This window comes from Canis lupus, chromosome X (genome assembly GCF_048164855.1).
Source record: "Canis lupus baileyi chromosome X, mCanLup2.hap1, whole genome shotgun sequence".
Lineage (NCBI taxonomy): Eukaryota > Metazoa > Chordata > Mammalia > Carnivora > Canidae > Canis > Canis lupus.
Window position 1 is genome coordinate 150360 of NC_132876.1, and position 24257 is coordinate 174616.

The 24257-nt window shown below is 38.9% G+C and overlaps 1 protein-coding gene and 1 long non-coding RNA gene across 4 annotated transcripts in view; one reads left to right on the plus strand and one right to left on the minus strand.

Moving 5' to 3' along the window:
* Positions 1 to 1765, minus strand: part of VAMP7 (vesicle associated membrane protein 7) — a 64482-nt gene extending 62717 nt beyond the window's left edge. Inside the window, exons 1-2 of one of the 3 annotated variants that reach the window (XM_072817538.1) lie at positions 1515 to 1644; positions 12 to 85 (exon numbers count right to left, since the gene is read on the minus strand). In XM_072817538.1, coding sequence (XP_072673639.1) covers positions 12 to 14 — 3 coding nt within the window. In that variant the 5' untranslated portion in view covers positions 15 to 85; positions 1515 to 1644. Of the gene's footprint in view, positions 1 to 11; positions 86 to 1514 lie in introns of all 3 variants that reach the window. The other 2 variants (XM_072817537.1, XM_072817539.1) reach the window with 2 other exon arrangements.
* On the plus strand, positions 1747 to 3740 carry LOC140628292 (uncharacterized). Its single transcript, XR_012026598.1, has 2 exons — positions 1747 to 1943; positions 3518 to 3740. It is a non-coding gene; the product is annotated as an uncharacterized lncRNA (long non-coding RNA).
* The last annotated feature ends 20517 nt before the right edge of the window (positions 3741 to 24257 follow it).

The following is a 24257-nucleotide window of genomic DNA, read 5'->3' on the forward strand; positions in this document are numbered from 1 at the left end:
GGTTATCTCACCATGGGTGAAGAAAAAATGCAGGTGTCAGGCTATGTACTAGGAATTTCCTCAGCATACCGTTAGAATCATGTCTCTGGAAGAGAGATCAAAGTCTATTTTATCCTATCTTTCCAGAACCCAGCACAGTGCCTGGCATACAATTTTCCCTCAAATATTTGTTAAATAAATGAATGAATCATGAGCATGTTTTGGTTTAAATAACAGATAACTTCACATTCTGTAGGACCTGGTAAGAAGGATATTTTCATTACTAAACTATCTCCTTAAGTAAAATAAAGCAGTTGTGCTGCTTTCATCTAATCTAATCCCCAACTCTTCTGTCTGGGTCTTAGGAGGAAATAAACCAACGACAAATAAACCACCAATTCTGATGTAATAACCTTGAAGATAGAAGAATGAAGAAAAAAATATCAATATGGCAGAGGAAAAGAAATGTCTACGAAAAGTCCGAAGTCTGGTTACAGAGTTGTATTCTTGGTGGTGTCACAAATATTCTTTTAGGGTCATGTTCTGAGACCCAACCCAAGCGCTCGGACTTTCTCAGGATAGGAGCCTACCCTATGTCAAGTCAACCACCTGTTCTACTTTGCATTAACCACCACCACATCCCATCATCTGGATTATTCTTGTTTGCCCACACATACGCAAACACGTAAGCTACTCAGAGTAATGATCTCCTAGATCTTCTTTCTAGCTGTATCCCTTGAACTCAGAAGAGTGTCTGGCACACATTAACCTTTGAATAAATATCTATTAAACATATGAGTGAGTCTGCTCTCAGCCACAGCTATTTAAAGGGAAAACACGTCTCTGGGATCAAGGGTGGGACAATGGAGGTACAGGGAGTTGGGCGCAATGAATAAGACAGAAAAGGACCTGACAACTGGTCATCTGTGGGGGTTATGGGAGGGAGATGTAAAAAATTCATCAAAGAGTCTAGTACATGGTCAGAGCTTGTTAAATGCTGGCCAATTTTAACCGCACCATACAGAGCTGATGCTGCGGAAACAGGTCTGGGTAGAGATACGGAGTCCCTATGTGAAGTGAGGAAGAAGAGGAATGAAACAATGGGCGGTGAGAAGGGACGCGGAGGAGTACAAACCCACGAAGGAGCTCCGAAGTAGGGAAGCGGAGTGACGTCATGAAAACAAGGGCGTAGAGACGAGTTTTTAGAAGACTTAGATCACAAGATTGAATCTCAGGATTCAAAGGCTGAGGAAAGGTGTTGGAAAACGCGAACTGAGGGAAAGTTAACGTTCCCCCACCCGTGACAACAACTTAAGTGACGCATTCTGACACTCTTTCATTGGAGGCCTTTTCAGTGGCAGGAAACGCAGTTCATCAAAACTGAACCTGCCCGACAATTCGAACCGTCGACACCAGAGAAGCCCAAGTCACCCTTGCACTGCCTCCTCGCTCCACCCCGCACCGGCTCGTCCACACCTCCGCCCCCCTCCGCGTCGTCTCCCCGCCTTCTGCCCAGCGCGCCCCGTTCCGTTTACCTGGCCGGCGGCCCCTGAGAGCGCGTGGGCTCAGAGCCGAGGGGCGCGAGTCGCAGCCGGACGGCCGACTGCCCGCTACCAGAGGAGGCTGGGACCGGACGCCACCGGCTTCCGCGTAAAGCGCCCCGCCCGCGCGCGGCCTCCTGGGAATGTGAGCGCTCCTCCAATAGAAGTGGGCCGTGGGGCGGGGCCTGCTGCATTCCCAGCCCCGGCACTTCCCAGTGGCCGCACTGCATTCTGGGAGTGGTAGTTCCAACTGGCGTAGCGCCCGGTCCTCCGCAGAGTCAGTAACTCGTGCTAAACGACGTCAAGCGAGGTTGCTGCCGCCAAGGGAAGGATGCAGGGCCGCGAAGAGTGCACCGGCACCGACTCGGGGGGACAGATGAAGAGCGAAGCCTGCCCCGCTGCCTACGTGCTGGGTCTTGGCAGGTAACGTCTCCTGTTATTTCACAAAATAGAGCTGGTGTCCCAGGAACCTTCTGCTTTCTCTACGGAATTCCCTGACCGCCTGAAGACCCCGACAACCCTTCCTCCCATTCATTCGTTGCCAGTAATAGAAATAACTCTCCTCCGCCTCCGCCGCCGCCTCCGCTCCTCGGATCTGAGCTCCCCCGCGCGTCCGCTTTGCTTCCCTTTGCCCTCCCGACTCCGAGCCTCGCTGCACCGCTGAATCCTGTCCCGTGACTCCTCCAATGGTCCCTGCTTACTTGCTCCTGACGACTAGCTTTGAAAGGTTGGCGGACTTGCTCTCGCCCACTGCATTCCGGAGTCACCTTGCTCCATTTCGTGCCTTCGAACCTGTCACCACACAGACGGAACCTGTGGACTTTTGCTCACCTCTCTCTTCCAGTCAGAATTCTCGATCCTGTTGCTAAAACACTGACACTTCTCGACAATGACCGTCCTTCAAACCTGCAAGATTTCACATGATTATTTCCGCCCTCTTTAAATCCTCTTAGCGTGGAACAAAATACCACAAACTGGATGGCTTAAGCCACACAAATGAGTTCCTCACCGTTCTGGAGGCTGGGAAGCTTCGGACAGGAATGCCGGCGAGCCTGAGTTCTAGCGGGAACCCGCCGGCCCCCTTGCAGGCTGCTACCTTCTGGCCGCATCTCCCCGGGATGGAGAGACCTCAGCTCTTGCACAGCTCTCGGCGGGGCAGCAGTGTCACTCCGGAGGGCTCCACCCTCCTGGCCTACTTACCTCGGAAAGGCACCACCTCCAAATACACTCACATTGAGCAGCAGGACTCCCCCGTCTAAGTTGGGGGGAGGGGACGCAAACATCCACTTAATGGGACCTTCTCTTCTTCCGTCTCTGGCCGGCGCGCATTCCTGTTCACCTCCCGCTTCTATGGCAGCTCCTCATTTTCCTTTGAAATGTTCATGATTCATACTGTTCTGCCCTATGCCCTTTGGTGCTATTCACAGGTGTCTTGGGTGATGTCACCATTCCCACTGATTTGGGTGTCATCTGTATGCTGCGGGTTCCACGTGCAGGAAGCCCAGTAAAGACTCCTGAAGCCCAGACTGAAACATCTAATGACAGCTGGGCACCCCTTCTAAGCACTTAAAACTTAATGTAGCCTTCAGATGACCTAAAACATTTCTTCCCTCCCCTCTCCCGTAGCCTGTTCTTTCTCCTCCTCTAATCACTGCTCAGTGAACACCACAACCGTGCAGTCGCTTCCTAACACCAAAAGTCGCCTCTCATTTTGAGTGATTCCCCCCTCCGAGTTCACATTGAAACCGTCAGCAAGCCATATTAACTCTATCTCCTAAAAACGTCACTTGCCAAGCTTCTATTTTCTCATATTTAGATTGAGGATAATAACAGTACCTGTCTTCAACGGTTGTTGCAATGATTAATGAACAATAGTGCCAGACAGAGAGGAAGCACTTGAGGACGCTAAGAATTTATCAGACAAGCATTGTGTTTGTCACTGTCTCTCTTTCATTGGGTCTTACATAATGGTAACTAGCATTTACTTTTTTATTTAGTTTATATTCAGGGAGAAAGAAAAGGAAAATTAAGAAATGCTGAGATGGATGCCTGCATGGCTCACTGGTTGAGCGTCGGCCTTCAGCTCAGGGCGTGATCCTGGAGACCCTGGGATGGAGTCTTGCATCGGGATCCTCGCAGGGAGCCTGCTTCTCCCTCTGCTGTGTCTCTGCCTCTCTCTGTGTGTGTGTCTCTCATGAATAAATGAAATCTTTTTAAAAATGGTGAGATACTTTGTACAAATTACCTCTACTCCATTCCTCTTTGTTTCTCCAAGCATGACAAGGTCGTGAGGCACTATACACATGGTTCTAATCCAGTATCTGCAGGACATACCATACCTTAGTTATTGTTATCGGCTCTGAGGGGGCTACAGACAACTCGAAGTACATTAAGAGAATCATGACTAAAATGATCAGGGCACTACAAATCACGAATAATGTCTCTGTACCTGTACTGTACCTGTAGTATCTCCTTCACCATCTCCCCACCCACCCCTTCTTGTCACTTGAGATTGTTCTTTCTAAGACAAAATCTGATCACTTTGAAATCCTGCTTAAACCCTTCCTTGGCTCCCCATTATATAGAGGATAAAGTCTAAGATCTTAATAGAAAATCCATGGCCTTCCATAGTCTGGCCTATCTCTACCTCTCCTGCTTTATATTCTGCCTCTCTCAATGACACACTCTCTGCTCAAGCCTGCTTCTCTATGGTGGCATTCACTCATCCGTCCATCCATCCATCCCTTCCACTATTATGTATTAAGTGCCTACTATGAGCCTGGCCTATCATACATCCTGGAGTGAACATGACAGACATTGTCCTTGCCTATATGGAGCTCGCACTTCAGTACCATGCTCTTTCACGTCTCTGCATCGTTGCACATGCTACCTCTCCTGTATAAATCTTACTTATTAGTCAATATCTATCCCAAATATCATGTCTTCATTTTACATAAAAATATATGTTTCTTTTTTCAGATTTATCCACCTTCCGCAAGGGTTTATTATTCATATTAGTATTTATTTTATTCATTACCTCTTCTTTGTGAGAAGGAATAGTATCTTAGAAAGAATTTTGGAATCAGTCCTGAGTTAAGAGCTCTGTGAACTCTAAATGTTCCCTCAATTTAGAGATTTTAGGGCTCTATCAAAGCCTCTCTTCTTACTCCATGTTCTCTCCCAAAGTAATATGTCTGTGCTCCAAATTTTTTTTTTAGCACAAGCCTTTCTATTGGGAAATCAGGGAACGTCTCTCTCGGGAGGTAACATTTAAGTTGAAGCCTGAATGTCAAGAAGGAGTTGGCCACAAGAAGATAAGAGAGAACAGAAGAAATAAAGCCAGAGTGATTGTAAGGTAGTCACAGTGGTAGGAGAGGGATCACACCAGGTTTCTCTAAGTATTGTGAGCTCCTTCCCATTTTGTGATCTTTGCACCAGCTCTCTCTGCTTGGAGTTATATTATGTCTTATCTTCTTAGGGCCAGAGAGGATCTTGCAAGGCTGTAGAAGCCAGAAGAAGGAATTTGGATTTTATCCTAAGTGTAATGAAGATTCATTAGAGAGGTTCCAGCACAGCACGGATATGATCTGATGTATGGGTTTTTAACAAATTATCTAGCTTTATTTTAGCATGCTAATACATAGTCTATCTTGGTAATAAATTAATATCTACAGTTTTAAAAAATACACTGGGTACTTTGCAAGAAAAATGTTTCTGGATGTGTATACTAATGTGCATATAGAACCATTTAAATAGGTCACTTTATAATTCTGTAGTTACTTTATCATCTGTTACTATTTCATCAAGTTACTGAAGAATGGAATATCTTCTTTATAATCCATTATTTTAGATAGTTTGTGTGTATGGACTAAAGGTTTCAATTTCCATTTCAGTTCCTGCAGCTACAAAGCCTAGAATTATAGAACTGATGGTTTAGGTAACCTAATCCAGTCTCCTAATTGTATACATGAGAAATCTTCTGGTCTTAACTAAGATTACAACGGTAAAAAACGATGGAGTCTGGATTACAAACCAGCTCTCATGTACTAAATGCTCCAGAAATGTCTGTTGGGCTAAAATAAGATACGTATATTACACAGATGTCTAGTCCTATGTGGGAGATCCTGGTTTTACATTCCACTTAACAGGATTGGATCCTGATGTGTTATTTTGTGATTCGCAGACAAATCCAGAGACTGTTGCTTTGGCATCAAAATCATGCACACTGTTGCATTCTATCACTGATCACCAGTGCTGTTTATGCTTCTTTTCTCCTGGATATTTGGTCTTAGGCAAATTTTCTTCTTGCTCTGTGCTCAAAATAGACCTATCTCAAGAGTGCCTGTTCTTTGAAATTTACAATCAGCAGAGGGAGCTAACACATTATCAATATGTACAAAATCATTGGCCTTTGAGTAAGGAGAGTTCATTTTTTCTTTTCAGCTCATTCCTGTCAGAGTCATCACATATCCTGCTCTGTTTGAGCTGTCAGTGGTTCCAGCACCAGCTTTGGCAAAGCAATTCTGAGGTGTCTTTCCCACACAGCGATGAAATTTCTCATGACATCAAGAACATACCGTTTATTTACATCTGCAGTTAGAACAACGCTTCTCATAATGTACCAAACACTTTCAGCCAACAGCTCTTGATAATGTATTATTTCTCAGCCTAATGGCTACACATAGCCATGGTACTAGCAGGGGAAAAAAAAACCCTTATAGACCAGTTTTAATTTAAACCTCCAGCATCCATGTGCAGCTATCAGTAATAGAATGTTCACATGCTAATAAGCCATTTTTCTCTCTAATTGCAAGAGCCATTTCCCAAACAACCTTCCAGATGTCAGAGCATTTTTGTTGACTTTATATACACACAGGAAATTCACATTTACAAAGGGAGTTTTGAAATTTTCGTATAAGTGAATCTAATTTCTTGCTTCTCCCAGCACTGTAACAAAGGAAAGCTGATGATCCATCTCTCTTTATATATTTATTTTTCTCCAGGACAGCATTCTTCTGTCACAGTGTGCCCCTAGTTTGGCTGCAGATTATAGAGGTTTGTTAGATGTGCTCCATGAGTGCATCTACTCAGATTTGGCCTCCCATTTTCAAGACAATCTTCAGCAGTTAACTTTAGATGCTTTACTTTTTAAGTGAAGTGACATGATATGAAAGTGCTGGGAACATTGTTGCCAGCCATAAAGGCTTGACATCAACTCCCATCTGGAGAGCAATTTCATTAGCCTTTTCTGAAAACCACTGAGTATCCACATATAGAAATATCTGCCCTGGTCTGGCAAATCTATTTAAGCATTTTATTTACTAGATTGGCATATATTGCTCCCCTCATTCTGTTACCAATTTTACATCCCTTAGCTGTTTGACTTTTGTCTTTTTTCCACTTTTCATGAAACATACCGGATATTCATAAGGAAATTCCAAATTCTGTGACCATTTCATTTTTGACCTTTATACATGAAATTCTAGTTCTGGAGAAATATTCCCCATTAAATTCACTGAATTTTCTCTTTAATAGCATGACTAACTCAAAATGGTATCTAACAGAAGAGGCATGCTTCACAGAACATGAACATCATTCTAAAAAGGATCAAACCAAGGGCAGGCCTGAGGCTTGGTACAGAACATGGAAGTAAGTGCAGCACTAACAAGAACTCATTTTCTTAAGTTTTTAGATTTCTAAAGCGAAGGTGATATCAAATTACAAGAAGGGCTTATTTGAATCAATAACCAAGTCAAAAATACGGGATACTAATGACTTTGAAGTAGATAATGCTGCTATCAAATAACAAGTGATTAGATTTATGGCATAAAAATGATGAAATGGAGGAAAAAGAAGCACTGATTGGAAATTTTCCTCCTTTAAAATTATGATAGAAAATTAAGAGCACTTCCAATTCAAAGTTCTAAACATAAAATCCAGGTATGTCACATCTTTTGGCTTGTTTCTAATATGATGTAAAGAATCCACATTCTAATGGAACAACAAACCACAAACCTGGTGTCCCTAGAGAAGAGGCCTGTAACTTGGCATTTGGTTTTTTCCACCTTGGCTCATCCCCACTTGTTCATGTTTTGATTCCTCAAGCCTTTAGCATTTAACCAGTTATTCATTGGTGGAAGGGACTGGATTGTTTCTCCACACATAAATTGACCTTCGTCATTTTGTAATGAGAGGACATCCAGAACATGTAGCTACATCTTCCCCATTTTCCTCCTCTTACTTGGTGATGATGAAGATGCCCATATAAATTATACTGACATGTGCAGGAGTAGAAACACATCTGCAAGGCATGATCATATTGCAGATGCATGATTTCCACCTTGGAACAGATAGGTATGTTCTCACCTTTGAGTTTTTGCATCAGCTGTTTACTCAGCACTGAATGCGGAACAGGTGCACATGTCTTTCTTATAATTCAGGTCCCACCTTATATGGCCCCTCCTCAGATGGACTGTCCATGACCACTGATCACTAAACATTTTTCTGTTTTGTTTTCTTTACAAAATATATGCTCAAAATAATTTTTCAATGTTTACTTGTTTATTTTCTGCCCAACTAAATTTTATTCAATGATAGAAAATATAAATTCCATACAGGAAAGAACTTCATTGCTTTTGTCCATTGTATCTCCTCAAGATGACATAGAGTTTGTTTTCAATTACAGTTTGTTGAAAGAATGCATATTAAGGAAAAGGGCCAACACTCCTCAGTACCAAAGAGTATTCTATGGTAAATATAAATTGCTGCACTTAATCATTGTAGTAATGCTGTGAACTAATTATTATTATTGTCAACCTCATTTTCCAGACAAGGAAATGGAGGCTTCAAGCAGCACGGAAACTGACTGGGGCCAAGGTTTGCTTATGGAGGTCTTGGCTTCCTGTCTACCCCTCTTGCATAAATTTCAGAAGCTCTTTAAGAGGGAACAAAAGGAGGGGTGGGCAGTCAGTGTTGATTGCCTAAATCGAATAGTCCCCGGGTTGGTACACAACCTGTTGGCTTCCCTAGTCCTCCTCCATTTCTGTTCCTGCCTTCTTGGCTTCAGTGCCTAAAGGGGGACATTTAGGAAGACAATGCTGGGATGGGGAGGAAGCAGAAAGCACTCATTTCACAGCAAAATGGTTGGAAGACAGTGAGTAAATGGTAGTGAGGAGTGAAATCTTTTGGAGTACACCACCTGGGTACCTAGGCAGAAATGCCCAAGGGCCACGGAGCTTAAAGCAGGGCGCAGGACAGGATTGGGAGATGGACTGGGCAGGCCTGGTGTCGTGTCACTGCTAGCAGCGGCTGCTCTCCAAAGGGTGCACTGGAAAAAAAAAAAAAAGGTGCCCTGGAAGGACAAGGAAGAGCACCCTGCCTGCAGCGCTCTTCCCTCCAGCCTAGAGTGGATTCAAGGATGGCTCTCCTTAGATACTGAACGTAATGCTTGACACCAGGTTTGAGAAAGTGCCAAGAAACAGGCTGAACCTGAGACCTTCTAGCAGGAAGGGAACGTAACAGTCAAGTAGCCCAAAGTAGCTTTGGTTTTCTTTCGTCTCTTTTGTTGCTCCTCAAAAACAGAGCAGACAGTGTTTCATCTCCTTCCCCACCGGATTCACATGGAGCGCTTCTCTGGAAGAAAGTAGACTGGGGTTAAAAATAATGGGGAAACCACCACTGGAGTCCACCCCTATAGTCTAATACGATAAGGTTCAAAGGGGTTGTTCAAAATCACCCCAGAGTTAGACGCTACAGAACTGGGACCAGAACCAGAGGAGGCTGTCCCCTGGACCCTTGCTCTCCCCAGCATATCTTAAGGGTTTTTTTCCTCCCCACTACAGCCTTCAACTTTTTTTCAAATATGTGCCTGTGGTAGTTCCCTGTAAGGATGAAAACAAAAGCTTCAAATAGCTCATATGTAATGATAATGGTCTTCATGTTATAGTTTAGAGTATTTGAGAGTTATGAATACATATGTAACACAGAGAAATACTATATTAAATATGTTATATATAATTTGTCCGTCTTATTCACCTCTGGAAAATAATCGCACAGTGTTTTAGAAGCTCTGTAAAAGAGTGGCTAGAATCCATTCACACATCTTGTGGCACACAGGAACACTGTTTCTCAACTCTGTGTTGAAGATTAGTACATTTTCACACAGCCATGCAGACCGTTAACTTTGTTGAGAGATGGAAATGCTAAAAGTGAGGGAAAACCTCACTTTTAAAATATTCAATTAGCCAACATAAAGTACATTATTAGTTTCAGATGTCATGTTCAATAATTTATCAGTTGTGTAGAACACCCAGTGGTCATTCAAGTGCCCTCCTTAATGCTCATCACCCAGTTACCCTGTCCCCCCACCCACATCCCCTCCAGCAACCCTCGGTTTGTTTCCTAGAGTTTAGAGAATCATGAGAGACTCTTAACTATGGAAATGCTTTAATAAGACTAAGTTTCTAATTATAAGGGTAAGTCATATAGAAATTTAAGACGATTAAAGCAACCTACAGGCTAATGGCTTCTGTTTAGCAAGACTTTATTGAATCCTGCTGAAGACCATGAACTGGGGACTACAAACAAGGGTAAAACCATATGTTAACAATCTGGGTAGAGGTGTAAAATAGACATATAGATAGGCATGGTACAATAATAATTTATATGGATGATATTTTATGGATAAAGTAGGCAGAAGAAAGAAAGAAAACACATTAACATTTTATTTGTTGAACATTATTTATTGAGTTCTTGCTATATCCAAGACACTAATACAATCATATACAAAACACAGTTCCTGCCCTCTTGGAGACTGCAATTTTTTGAGTTCCTACTAAGTATAAGGCAATCTTTCTTACATCAGTATTTTTTTAAGTATACTTGATTCTCCATTATTATTCCAATAGCTCTGGATAGTATCACTTTTAAGTCTACCTCTTGAAATCTCAGCAACAACTAGAATTTTAAAGACAATTCATAGATGTCTCCCTATGTAGATATATAAAAGGACATGGTGAAAAATAATGAGAAAACTTAGGTTACAGAGGTTAGGTACTTTATTAAAGGTTAATGGCAAAACTGAAATTCAAATCCAATGTCTATTTTGATTCCAGAGTCCCCTATATGCCTTTATACAATGCAGCTTCCTGTGGGGCCAAGCCCAAGCTGACTTCACAATCAAACCACATCTTAAGAGATGAGTAGGACAGAAGCATAATACAGAAAAAGATTGTAGCTTATGTAATAAATCACACAGAAGGAGCCTTTATTCAGTCATTAAAGTAACATGATTCAGTTGTCAGACATAATGAGAGAGTTATTCATATAATTTTATCCTAATTAGGCCAACATTTAGGAATTTTTTTTTACAAGTTATCACCATGACTTTTATTTTGACCTCCTGAAATTAAACAGAATGTTCAGTTTATCAAACTTTTACTGAAGCATCATGTGCCAAGAAATATGCTGAGTACTAGAAATGCTCTCAAGGTATTCAAATAATTATATAATTGATTCATTCAAAATATGCAAGGGTAGTAGTCACTGTGTCCTGAATTTTGTGGCAATTCTGGTTTTAATACAATTCATATGACTTCACCTTTGTGACTTTCATCTGTAAAATCATGAGGTTGTATTCGCTGGTCTTTAAGAGACATTTTTACGATTTTGCTGTATTGAAATAAAAAAGTTTGCTTTAAGCAATTGCTTTTCTCTTTCAAATGTTGCATTCTAATCTATTTGATACTTGATTCTGAGGAATAACACTCTTATCTTTTGCTTTCTCTTGGTTGGCAGGTGTTGGAATTGATGCAAATAGAAATTGCACCACGTTTGTATTGCCCAAGGAAGGCCATACTCTAAGAAACTCTTCATTACAGGATCATGAAGAAGTGAATGTAAATGTCCATTCACCAAGAGCTTGGTGATTTCATCCTAGAATCATTGGGCTAAAACACTGATTCCTTAACAGGAATACGGGGCTACATCAGAATCACCTGAGGGTATTAGCTGTTAATATCAATTCCTACGAAGTCACATTTTTAGGGATGGAAGAAGAGGATCTGTATTTGTAGCAAGGGATCCAGGTGAGTCTGATAAGCTTAGAAAATACTGGAAAAGACTATGAAAAAGTATTTATTTAATCCCCCAACCTCAAATTAGGACCAGATTTAATCCTAAACTAGGGTCGGATTTTTCAATTTATAGTAATGCCTACCAGAGTTAACAACACAAAATGTCAGTATGTTGTTTAGTGAATATAACCTAAATCTTTCTTTCTGTAGTTTCAAGTCTGCAAGTGGTACCCCATAATTCTGGAATTAATAACTCTAGGATATACTGCTGTCAAGGCCTAATTTCAGTTGCCAGTTTGTAAAAACAATGCAAATGAAATCTGTGAGTAGACAGAGACCATAAACCTCATTGTTTTCAAACATTATTCAAAGCTTACTTTCATTTGATAAGTCATAGAAGTGTTTTTTAGCTACATGATCTGTAGCTACATGATCTTATGCATGATCAGTAATATAAAAATCAGAAAATGCAGGTAGGTAATAAGGAAAATATAAAAAATCAGCTTTAATCCTACCATTTAGGATATGTATCTCACAAGACTTTATATATATGTGTATACATGTATAGAATTACTTTACACTTTTTCTGAGTGCTTATATTTTATGAGGTTGTATAGGAAAGCAAAATTCATTATACCATGGATAAGATCACCAATAAATTGCTCACTTATAAAAGTATTTCTCCTCAAAAATCCCTCCCTGCTTAGCAATAGCCTCTATGCCATCCATCACATCATTGGTCCTTTGTTGACTATTGAATGCTAAAAATGCAAGAATTGCAAATTAATTGCAAGGTAAAATTATAAATTTTGCAAAAGATACAGGATTTCATAAAAGTGAAAATGATGTTGGATAACTGCTTCAATGCGCCATAGCCACTGTTACATGAATTAGATCACTTAATAAATGAAGGGAAGAAAATCTACATGGATGATAAGTGGTAAGGATTTTGAAAAAAAAAAAAGGATTTTGATATCAAATTGATGAGGGATCTTTTTTTAATTTTTATTTACTTATATAGTCACACACACAGAGAGAGAGAGAGAGACGCGCAGAGGCACAGGCAGAGGGAGAAGCAGGATCCATGCACTGGGAGCCCGACGTGGGATTCGATCCCGGGTCTCCAGGATCACGCCCCGGGCCAAAGGCAGGCGCTAAACCGCTGCGTCACCCAGGGATCCCTGATGAGGGATCTTTAGAAGAAATGATGAATTGTTCAAATGTTGGAGCAAAAGTGATCCTTTTTATTCTAGGAGAATAAAAAATGTGGTGAAGGATACTATATCATATATCATGTAATACTACTGGAGCAATGCCCCAAATCCCCCAATTATTTCATTCTTTGTCCATTATAAAATTTGTGCACAACTGCAATTAAAACCTAAAATCTTTTAAACATGAGATTAACAAGCATATTTTTGTAATTTTTGGTTTTATTTTTATAGATGAAATCCTAAACAAACCTTGTTTTTTTTTTTTTCCAATTATGATGAAATTTTATTATCCTTTTAGGTTGATTCTCTTCAGGTATCATTTTAAGAACTAGTTGTCCTTAGATAATGAGGACTTTCTGGGTATGTATATGCATGGTATTGTTTTTCTTTTTGTTGGAGATATAATAGACATATTAGTTTCAGGTGTACAACATAATGATTTGATATTTGCATATATTGTGAAATAAGTCGACATCCATAACCATACATAGTTAGATTTTTCTTGTTATGAGAACTTTTTTGTTTCAAACAGAATTTTATTTAAATTTTCGTTAGTTAGGGGATCCCTGGGTGGCGCAGTGGTTTGGCGCCTGCCTTTGGCCCAGGGCGCGATCCTGGAGACCTGGGATCGAATCCCACATCAGGCTCCCGGTGCATGGAGCCTGCTTCTCCCTCTGCCTGTGTCTCTGCCTCTCTCTCTCTCTCTCTCTGTGACTATCATAAATAAATAAAATTAAAAAAAAATTTTCGTTAGTTAACATAGAGTAATATTGGTTTCAAGAGTAGCATTTAGTGATTTATCACTTATGTATAACACCCGCTGGTCATCATAACAAATGCCCTCCTTAATACCCATCACCCATTTAACCCACCCCCACAGTGACCTCCCTCCATCAACCCTCAGTTTGGAGAACTTTAAGATCTATTCTCTTAGCAGTGTTCAAGTATACAATACAATATTATTAACTATGGTCACTATGCCATGTTGTACGTTACATCCCCACAAATTACATTTTATAACTGGATGTTTATACCTTTTGACTACCTTCACCTATGCAGCCTGTGCAGCCTGCAGTTGCACCTCTGGCAACTACCAATGTGTTCTCTGTATCTAAGAGTTAGTTAGTTTTTATTTTTTTCTTTAAATATTATTTATTTATTTATTCATGAGAGACACAGAAAGAAGCAGAGACACAGGCAGAGGGAGAAGCAGGCTCCATCGGGAGCCCAATGGGGGACTCAATCCTGGAGCTCCGGAATCATGCCCTGAGCCGAAGGCACTCAACCACTGAGCCACTCAGGCATCCCAGTTAGTTAGTTTTTAGATTCCACATTTAAGTGAGGATAATACGGTATTTGTTTTTCACTGTCTGACTTATTTACTTCACGTAGTGCCCCAAGATCCATCCACGCTGTTGCAAGTGGCAAAATCTCATTTTCATGGCTGAATAATATTCCATTTTGTATGTATACACTAAATTTACTTTTCCATTCCTCCATTGATGATACCTTAGGTTGATTCTATGTCTTGGCTATTGTAAATAATGCTGCGATGAACATGGGGGGTGCATTTATCTTTTGAGCTAGTGATTTGGTTTCCTTTGGATAAACTCAGAAGTGGAATTGCTGGATCATATGGTTTCTATTTTTAATTTTCTGAGGACCCTCTATACTGTTTTTCATAGTGACTACACCAATATACATTGCCATCTATACTGCCCAAGGGTTCTCTTTTCTCCATATCCTTGCCAACACTTGTTATTTCTTGTCTTTCTATGATAACCATTCTAAAAGGTATGAGGTGAAATCTCATTGTAGTTTTGATTGCATTTCCTTGATGATTAGTAATGTTGATCATTTCATGTACCTGTTGGCCATTAGAGTGTCATTTTTGGAAAAACATCTATGTAGTTACTCTGCCAATTTTTATTTGGATTATTTGGGGGGGGTTGGTCATTGGTTTGTATGAATTACTCATATATCCATATGTGTGGTTTTCAAATATTTTCTCCCATTCAGGGATGCCTGGTGGCCCAGTGCATGAGCGTCTGCCTTCAGCTCAGGGCATGATCCAGGGGTCCTGGGATCAAGTCCCACATCGGGCTCCCCGCAGGGAGCCTGCTTCAACCTCTGCCTATGTCTCTGCCTCTCTGTTTCTGATGAGTAAACAAATAAAATCTTTGTTAAAAAACAAATACTTTCTTCCATTCTATAGGTTGCATTTTCATTTTGTCCATCATTTCTTTTCCTGAGCAGAAGCTTCTTAGTTTGATGCAGTCTTAATTGTTTATTTTTTATTTTGTTGCTTGTGCTCTGTCATATCCAAAAAAATCATTGCCAAAATCAAAGTCAAGGAGTTTTTCCCCTTTGTTTCCTTCTAGGAGTTTTATGGTTTCAGGTCTGACATTTAAGTCTTTAATCCATTTTGAGTTTTTTTTTATGAGTGGTGTAAGATAGGACTGTAGTTTCATTCTTTTACATGAGAATATCCAATTTTCCCAGCACCATTTATTGAAGAGACTTTTTCTCCCTTTAGTATTATTGCCTCCCTTGTCAAATGTTAGTAGACCATGTATGCATAGGTTTATTTCTAGAATCTTGATTATATTCCATTGGTCTCTGGGTCTGTTTTGTGCCACTACCATACTGTATTGATTATGATAGCATTGTAATATTGTTTGAAATCAGGAAGTGTGATGCCTCTGACTTCATTCTTTCTGAGGATTTTCTTGTCTATTTGGGGTCTTTGTGGTTCTAATCAAATGCATTTCAGGATTTTTGCATTTCTGTAAAAAAATGCCATTGAAATCATGATGGAGATTGCATTGAATCTATAGATGGCTTTAGGTAGTATGAATATTTTAACAATATTAAATTTTTCAAGTCATGAACCTAGGATACCTTTCCATTTATTTGTGTCTTCAGTTTCTTTCATCACTGTCTTATAGTTTTCAGTGTAGAGAACTTTTGCCTCCTGAGTTAAATCTATTCCCAAGTATTTTATGTTATTGGACCCTTGAATTTATTGATCAGACCTAATAGTTTTTTGATAAAGTCTTTAGGATTTGCATATGTAAAATCATGTCATCTGAAAATGGATAATTTATACTTCTTCCTTTCTGACTCTGATGCCTTTTATTTCTTTTTGTTGCCTGATTGCTTTGGCTATGACCTCTACTACAGCAGTGTGATAGACCAATTTCCACTACAACAGTGCCATAGATGATAGATATATATAGATATAGGTATAACACATATTGTTTATCCACTTATTTGTGGATAAACACTTGGTTTGCTTACACATTTTAGCTATTGTGAATGATACTGCTATGAGCATTGGTATACAACTATCTCAAACAGATAGTTGCTTGCTTTCAATTCTTTTAGGTATAGACCCAAAGTGGAATTGCTGGGTAATGTACTTTATTTTTAATTTTTTGAGGAACTGCCATATTGTTTTCCCAGTGGTAGTTCCATTTTACACTCCCATCAACCATGCACAGGATTCCAATTTCTGCATATCCTTCCCAACACTTATTTTCTGTTCTTCTGATATTGGTCATCATAATGGGTGTGAGGTTTGATTTGCATTTCAAAAGAACATCTTTTCCTATTCATATTGGCCATTTGGTTTATCTTCTTTGGATAAAATGTCTGTTCAAGGGCTTTACCCATCTTTGTATCAGATTGTTGTCATTGAATTTTAGACATTCGCTATATATTCTGGATATTGATCCCTTATCAGATATAGAATTTGCCAAATATTTTTCCCATTCTGTGAGTTCCATTTTTACTCTGTTAATATTGTCTTTTGATGCACAGAATTTTAAATTTTCATGAAGTCTAAGTTGTCTATTTTTTTCCTCTTTGTGTGTGTCTTTGGTGTCATATCCATGAAATCGTTGTCAAATCCAATGTCATGAAGCTTTCCCCTGTTTTTTTCTAAGAGCTGTATAGTTATGTCTTACATTTAGATATTTGATCTATTGTGAGTTAATTTTGTATATGGTGTTAGAGTCCAACTATATTCTTTTGCATGTCGATATTTAGTTTTCCTAGCACCATTTATTTAAAAGACTGTTTCTTTCCCCATTAAGCAGCTTTAATATCCTTGTCAAATATCATTTGACCCTATGCGTAATAATTTATTTCTGGGCTGTTTATCCTATCATTGGCCTATATGTGTCTTTATGCTGGTACCATACTGGTTTTGATGATTAGTGCTAATATAAGTACTTCTTTATATATTTGTTGGCCATTTATGTACCTTCTTTTTTTAATTTTATTTATTTATTTATTTATGATAGTCACAGAGAGAGAGAGAGAGAGAGAGAGAGAGAGAGAGAGAGAGGCAGAGACACAGGCAGAGGGAGAAGCAGGCTCCATGCACCGGGAGCCCCATGTGGAATTCGATCGCGAGTCTCCAGAATCGCGCCCTAGCCAAAGGCAGGCGCCAAACCGCTGCGCCACCCAGGGATCCCCCATTTATGTACCTTCTTTGGAGAAATATCTATTTAGTTCTTTAGCTCGTTTTTAGTCTGGTTATTTGTATTTTTTGCTATTGTGTTGTTTTAGTTTCTTATATATTTTGGATATACACACTTTATTAGGTGTATGGTTTGTAAATATTTTTCCCATTCCATAGGTTGCATACTCTGTTGATTGTTTCCTTTGCTTTGCAGAAACTTTTTGGTTTGATGCAATTTGACTTGTCTATTTTGCTTTTGTTTCCTCTGTTTTGGAGGTCTGTGATAGTTTATTTTATTTGCTAACTTGACTGGACTAAGGAATACCCAGGTAGCTGATAAATCATTATTTCTGAGTGTGTCTGTGAGGGTGTTTGTAGAAAAGATTAGCATTTGATTCAACAGGCTTGAGTAGCGATCTCTCCTCAACAATGTGGGAGAGGAATATCTTGTCTTTTGGGGGCCCAAATGGAACCAGAAGGGCAAATTCTCTTTCTTTTCAAGCTGAGATGCCCATATTTTCCTGCTCTTGAACACTGGGGCTCCTGGTTCTTGGGTCTTTGGACTCCAGGGCTTATAACAGTGGCCTCTTGATTCTCAGGCCTTCAATCAGACTAGGAGTTACACCATTGCCCTCCTCCCCGGTTCTCAGGCCTTCAGACATGGACTGAATTATACCACTGGCATTCCTGGTTCTCCAGTTTATAGACAACAGATTATAGAACCTCTTGGCCTCCATAACTACATGAGCCAATTTCTATAAGCAATCTCCTCATATATCTATATCTGTAATCTAGATATAAATCTTTATAATCTGTATCCATATCTATATCATTATCTATACTATTGGTTTGGTTTCTCTGGAGAACCTTGACTAATACAAAGTTATATTAACAAAAATCATTGCAACAGACCAATGTGAAGAAATTTTTGCCCTATGTTTTCTTCTGGTAGTTTCATAGTTTCAGGTCTTATGTTTCAGCCTTTAATCCATTTTGAGTTCATTTTTGTGTATAGTATAAGGGTCTAATTTCACTATTCTGCCTGTGGATATCCAGTTTTCTCAGCATCATTTGTTGAAGAAATTATTTTTCTCATGGTGTGTTTTTGCACCCTTGTCAAAGATCAGTTGACTGTAGATGTATGAATTTATTTCTGGGCTCTCTGTTCTACTCCATTGATACAGATGTCTGTCTTTTATGCCAGTATCTTACTGCTTTGATTACTGTAGCTTTGTAATACCTTTTGAGAGCAGGAAGTGTGATGCCTGTTTGTTCTTGTTCAAGCTTGTTTTGGCTAGTCAGGGTCTTTTCTAGTTCCAGGTTAATTTTAGGATTGTTTTTTTCTATTTATGTGAAAAATGTCATTGAAATTTTCATAGGGATTGCATTAAATCTCTATTTGGCTTTAGGCAGTGTGGACATTTTAAAAATATTAATTCTTCCAATCCATGGACATAGGATATCTTTGTATTCATTTATGTCCTCTTCAATTTCTTTCATCAATGGTTTATAGTTTTCAGTGTACAGATAATTTACCTCCTTTGTTAAATTTATTCCTAGGCATTCTTTTTGATACTATTGAAAATGAGATTGTTTACTTAATTTCCTTTTTGGACATTTGGTTGTGTATAGAAATGCAACTAATTTTTGTTCCATGTTGTATCCTGAAACTATTAAATTCATTGATTAGCTCTAACAGTGTTTAAGGTGGATTTTATATATACGTATAAAATCAAATCTGTGGGTTTTCTATATATAAAATCATGTCATCATCAAAAAAGTATTTTTTACTTCTACAGTATTTGGATGCCTTCCATTTCTTTTTCTTGCCTAATTGCTCTAGCTAAGTCTTCCAAAGTTATAATGAATTGAAGTGGTGAGAGTGGGCATCCTTGTCTTCTTCCTGGTCTTAAAGCATTCAGCTTTTGCCTATTTTACTGTTGACTATGATACTAGCTATGGGCTCGTCATATATACCCTTTCTTATGTTGAAGTACATTGTTGGTTCATAACCTCGGGAACTTCTTGGGTATAATCTGAAACCAGCCCCTATATGCAGAGTGCAGGGGGAGGCCAAAGAAAGAGGCAGACCACTCCAGATTGTATGTGGCAGATTTAATGAGCAAGGGAAATTACATATAAGGCTTGTCTGAGGTGGCCGCAAGATGCATAGATCTCCTCACTCACCTACCAAATCATAAAATTTTTATATAGATGCCTTAACTGGGTTCAGTTACATATTCTTTCCAGATCTCAACCCCATATCACTATCCCAAGGCTATGTTTTAGGACAGCTTCTGGGAGCAAGGAAGGCAAGCAGAATACACATTCAAAGAACCGGGGAGGGAATGAGGACCCTTTGATTGCTGGGGTCCAGCTCATGGGTCAACCAGATCATGGGTCATCCTCTCAGTGACTGACTTCCCTCAACATACATTCCTTTGATACCTAATTTGAGAGTTTTCATCATGAAAGGATGTTTGATTATGTCAAATGCTTTTTCTCTATCTATTGAGATGATCATATAATATGTACTCTTCATTCTGTTACTATGCTATATCACATTTATTGATTTGTATGTTGAACCATCTTCCATGATCTATCCCACTTGATCATGTTATAGGATCTTTTAAATATGCTATTGAATTCAGCTTTGCTGGTATTTTGTTGAGAATTTCTGCACATCTGCTCATCATGGATATTGGCCTGAAATTTTCTTTTCCTGTAGTGTCCTTGTCTGGCTTTGATATTAGAGTAATGCTGGCCTCATAAAATGAGTTTGGCAGTGTTCCATCCTCTTCAATGTTTTGGAAGAGATTAAGAAGGATTGGTGTTAATTCTTCTTTAATATTTGGTAGAATATACCTGTAAAAGCCATATAATCTTGGGCTTTATTTGTTGGGAGATTTTGATTACTGATTCAATCTCCTTATTCATTATTCATCTATCCAGATTCTCTATTTCTTCATGGTCGTGGTAGGTTGTATGTTCCTAAGAATTTATCCGTTTATTCTAAGTTATCAAATGTGTTGGCCTGTAATTGTTCATAGTAGTCCATTATGATCCTTTGTATTTCTGTAGTATCAATTGTAATGTTTACTCTTTCATTTATAAATGTATTTATTTGAATATAATCTTCATGTTCTTGATAGTCTAGCTAAAGGTTTGGCAATTTTATCTTTTCAAAAAACAACTCCTAGTTTTATTCATTATTTTTATTATCCTCTAATTTATTTAATCTATTTCTGCTCTAATCTTCATTACTTCCTTCTGCTAACTTTTGGTTTAGTTTTTTCTTTTCTAATTCCTTGAGGAGTAAAATCAGGTCATTTATTTGAGGGTTGTTTTTCTTAATATAGGCATTTATCCTGTAAACTTCATTCTTAGAACTGCTGTTTGCAATGCAGTGAAATGCCGGGACACCTGCACCCCAATGTTTATAGGTCTATAATGTTATTCAAGTGTTCTGTGTCCTTATCCATTCCCTATCTGCATGATCTATCTATTGTTCAAAGTGGGCTATTGAAGTCTCCTAATATTATTTTATTACTACTATTTCTCCCTTCATTTCTGTTAATATTTTCCTTATATATTTAGGTGTTCCGGTGTTGGATACTTATATATTTACAATTGCTGTATCTTCTTGATGAATTTACCCCTTTATCATTACATAATGACTTCTTTGTCTCTTCTGACAGTTTCTGACCTAAAGTCATTTTCCTGGTAATGAATATAGCCACCCCCGCTCTCTTCCCGTTATTTTCATGGAGTATCATTTTCCATCTTTTCACTTTCAGCCTATGTGTGTCCTTAAAATTGAAGTCTCTTGTAGTTAGATCTTGTGGGGTTCTTTTTATTTTTTTAAGATTTATTTATTTATTCATGAGAGACACAGACTGAGAGATAGAGGCAGAGACACAGGCAGAGGGAGAAGCAGGTTCCTCGCAGGGAGCCCAATGCGGGACCAGATCCTAGATCCCGAGATCATGACCCAAGCTGAAGGCAGGCGCCCAACAGCTGGCTGAGCCACCCAGGCATCCCAATCATGTGGGTTTGTAAAAATCCTTTCAACTGCTCTTTTAACTAGCAAAATTTAATGAAATTATACTTTTTTTTAATTTGTAAATTCAACAAATGTTTTTATTGCACACTATGTATCAGGCACTATGCAAATTTTGGGGGACACAGAGAAAACAGCCTGAACCTCTAGTTCACAGTGCCAGCATTCAGTCTATTTTTTTTCATTCAGTCTATTTTTACAGCAATATTTGAACCATTCCCATTTTTACAGATGAGGAGCAAGGTAAAGTCTAGCTATAAACAACAGCTAGTTAGCCTTGTATATGGGGAACTCAAATCAAGGCTTGTCAGTATCCTTTCAGCTATAGCATAAGGCCTCTTAGATGACACTATGCTCCTGGTAGTGTTCTAGCCACTTTATAGATGTAACTCATTTGATCCTCTCAACAATCCTGGGAGATAGATACTATCATACCCATTTTACAAATGAGGAAACAGACACTAAGAGACTAAGTAATTTTTCCACAATCACAGAACTACTTACATGCAAAGCTAGGATTTCAACCCCAGAAATTCTGACTCTTTACTATACTATACTGCCTCCTGATAAGTTTTTTTTTCTGGTAGTTTCTTTTTTAAAGGGGGAAGGGAAAAAACAGCTTCTTGAAGATAGCACCCTTTTGAGCAGAGAAACAGTATGGTGATGCTGTAGCAAAGTCATGGAAACTGTATTTGGCAAAGTACACAGCGGTCAGTGTCTAGAGATCCTTGATTGCCTAGCTGAGCATTTTGAAGTTCTCTAAACCAGTAACCATCAACCATTTTTTCCTACAACCCGTGATAAGAAGTAATTCTATATTGTAACCAAGTACCTGCAGATACACACACATACACATAGTTTATAAGCTGGAAACTTAAATTTCTTAAAAGAATGCTTCTCATTCTCTGTGTCATGCACTCTGATACTTTTTATTCTATTTTACTTCATTTTTTAAAGGCTGATTTAATCCCCTAAATTGATTTCAAGATGCACACTAAATGGGTGGTAACTCAGTTGAAAAGCACATTAGGCACAGTGTGAAGCAAGTAGTAGAGACACATAAAACCTGTGATATGCTTTGAAAGACAAAATTAAACAGCAGCAAAAATGATCGAAGAAAAGGAGACTGGGTGAGAGAATACAACAATACAGGAAAGTGAATGGGGATGGAGAGAACATTTCAGAAGCTTTTGTTTAAGACCATATTCTGAACTTACTGATTGGATATGCAGGGAGAGGGAGAGGACATAACCAGAGATAATGCTGTGGTTTCCAGCCCAGGTGGCTAAGCACATGAAGTGCCTTTAAAAGGAATGGGGAAATCAGGGGAAGAGGCAAGTATATATGCATGTAAGATTATCAATTCTATTTTGAACAAAGAATGTTAGGGGGATTTGGAGGACATTGATAATAGGCAGGCAACTATATCACAGTAATTGAGATTAGAGCCAAACAGAAATGTAGGATTTAACCCAAGAGGGTTGTTAAAGTTATGATAGAGAATGAGATATGCCAGAAATAGAGAAGAAAATGAAGGATTACAGTAGTATATTTTTAATATTTATAGGAAAAAATCAAGAGGAAGAGAAGTTCCACAAGAGCATGAATTAAAAGTGGCAGATGCTACTGAGATGGAAAGATGACTTAGAAAAAAGCACTGGAATTGGCTAATAAAAGTAAGAGGTACCTTGAGTGAATAATGGAAGAAGCCAAAATCAAACATATTCAACTGGAAGTGATGGTAAGAAAGTGAAATAAATTTAAGTTTGTCCAGATCCCTCTCTGAATATGTCTTATCCCAGAAATGCTGGTTGGATTAGTAGTCACGTGGCTCTGACTTACACTTGCTTGCTGCCTCTCTCTCTCTCTCTCTCTCTTTCTCTTTTTATTCACTGCATAGTCCTAGGTAAGTGTCCCTGCAATCCCAAGCTAAAATATGATTGTTGATCTCTTTTGCATTCAGTGCCTGGTACCAGAACCTGGCTTGTCCCAACTCCCACCACAGCCCTGGCCTGAATGTGAAAGCAAGGCAATGAGAATTTCCTGGGCCATGAGGTGGTCACTACACATAATCAGGTGATGCTTTCTCTGAACAGAACATCCACACAATCACCAAACAGTTTAAGTTGGTGGAACAGACCTTCATGTTCCTTGGTTCGTGGAAGAAGATCCTCATCGAATCCAAACCTGCTTCACGGACCAAAGTCCAGGCTAAGCCAAGACTGCTGGTGACCTCTGCTCTGGAAATAATAAATTTAGGTTTAAAACAATATTGAGGAATACCTGAGTGGCTCAGCGGTTGAGTATCTACCTTTGGCTCAGGTCATGATCCTGGGGTCCTGGGATCGATTCCTACATCGGGCTCCCCACAGGGAGCCTGATTCTCTCTCTGCCTATGTCTCTGCCTCTCTCTGTATGTGTCTCTCATGAATAAATAAATAAAATCTCTTAAAAAATTGATAGGTAAAAAAAATTGATAGGTAATGACTTACTGTTGCCATTTTGTTTATTGCTTTATGATGGTTTTATAACATTTTTCTTTTCTATCTGTCTTCCTTTGTGATTTGATTGCTTTTTTGTAGTGATATGCTTTGATTCCTTTATCTTTTTTGTGTCTACTAGAAGTGTTTTTCTGTGGTTGGTATTAGGATTACATAAAATATCTTAGAGTCTATTTTAAGCTGATAAAAACTTTACTTTGATTGCATATAAAAACTCTATACTTTTACTCCCACCTCACATTTTATGTTACATCTGGATGTCCATGTTCCTACCATAATTTGGGAAGTTTTCTGCCATTATTTCTTTAAATAAACCTTCTGTTCTTTTCTCTCTTTTTTTGTAAGTCCCATAAGACATATATTATTTAGTTTGATAGTGTCCTATAAAACCAATAGTCTTTATTCACTCTTTTTTTAAGAT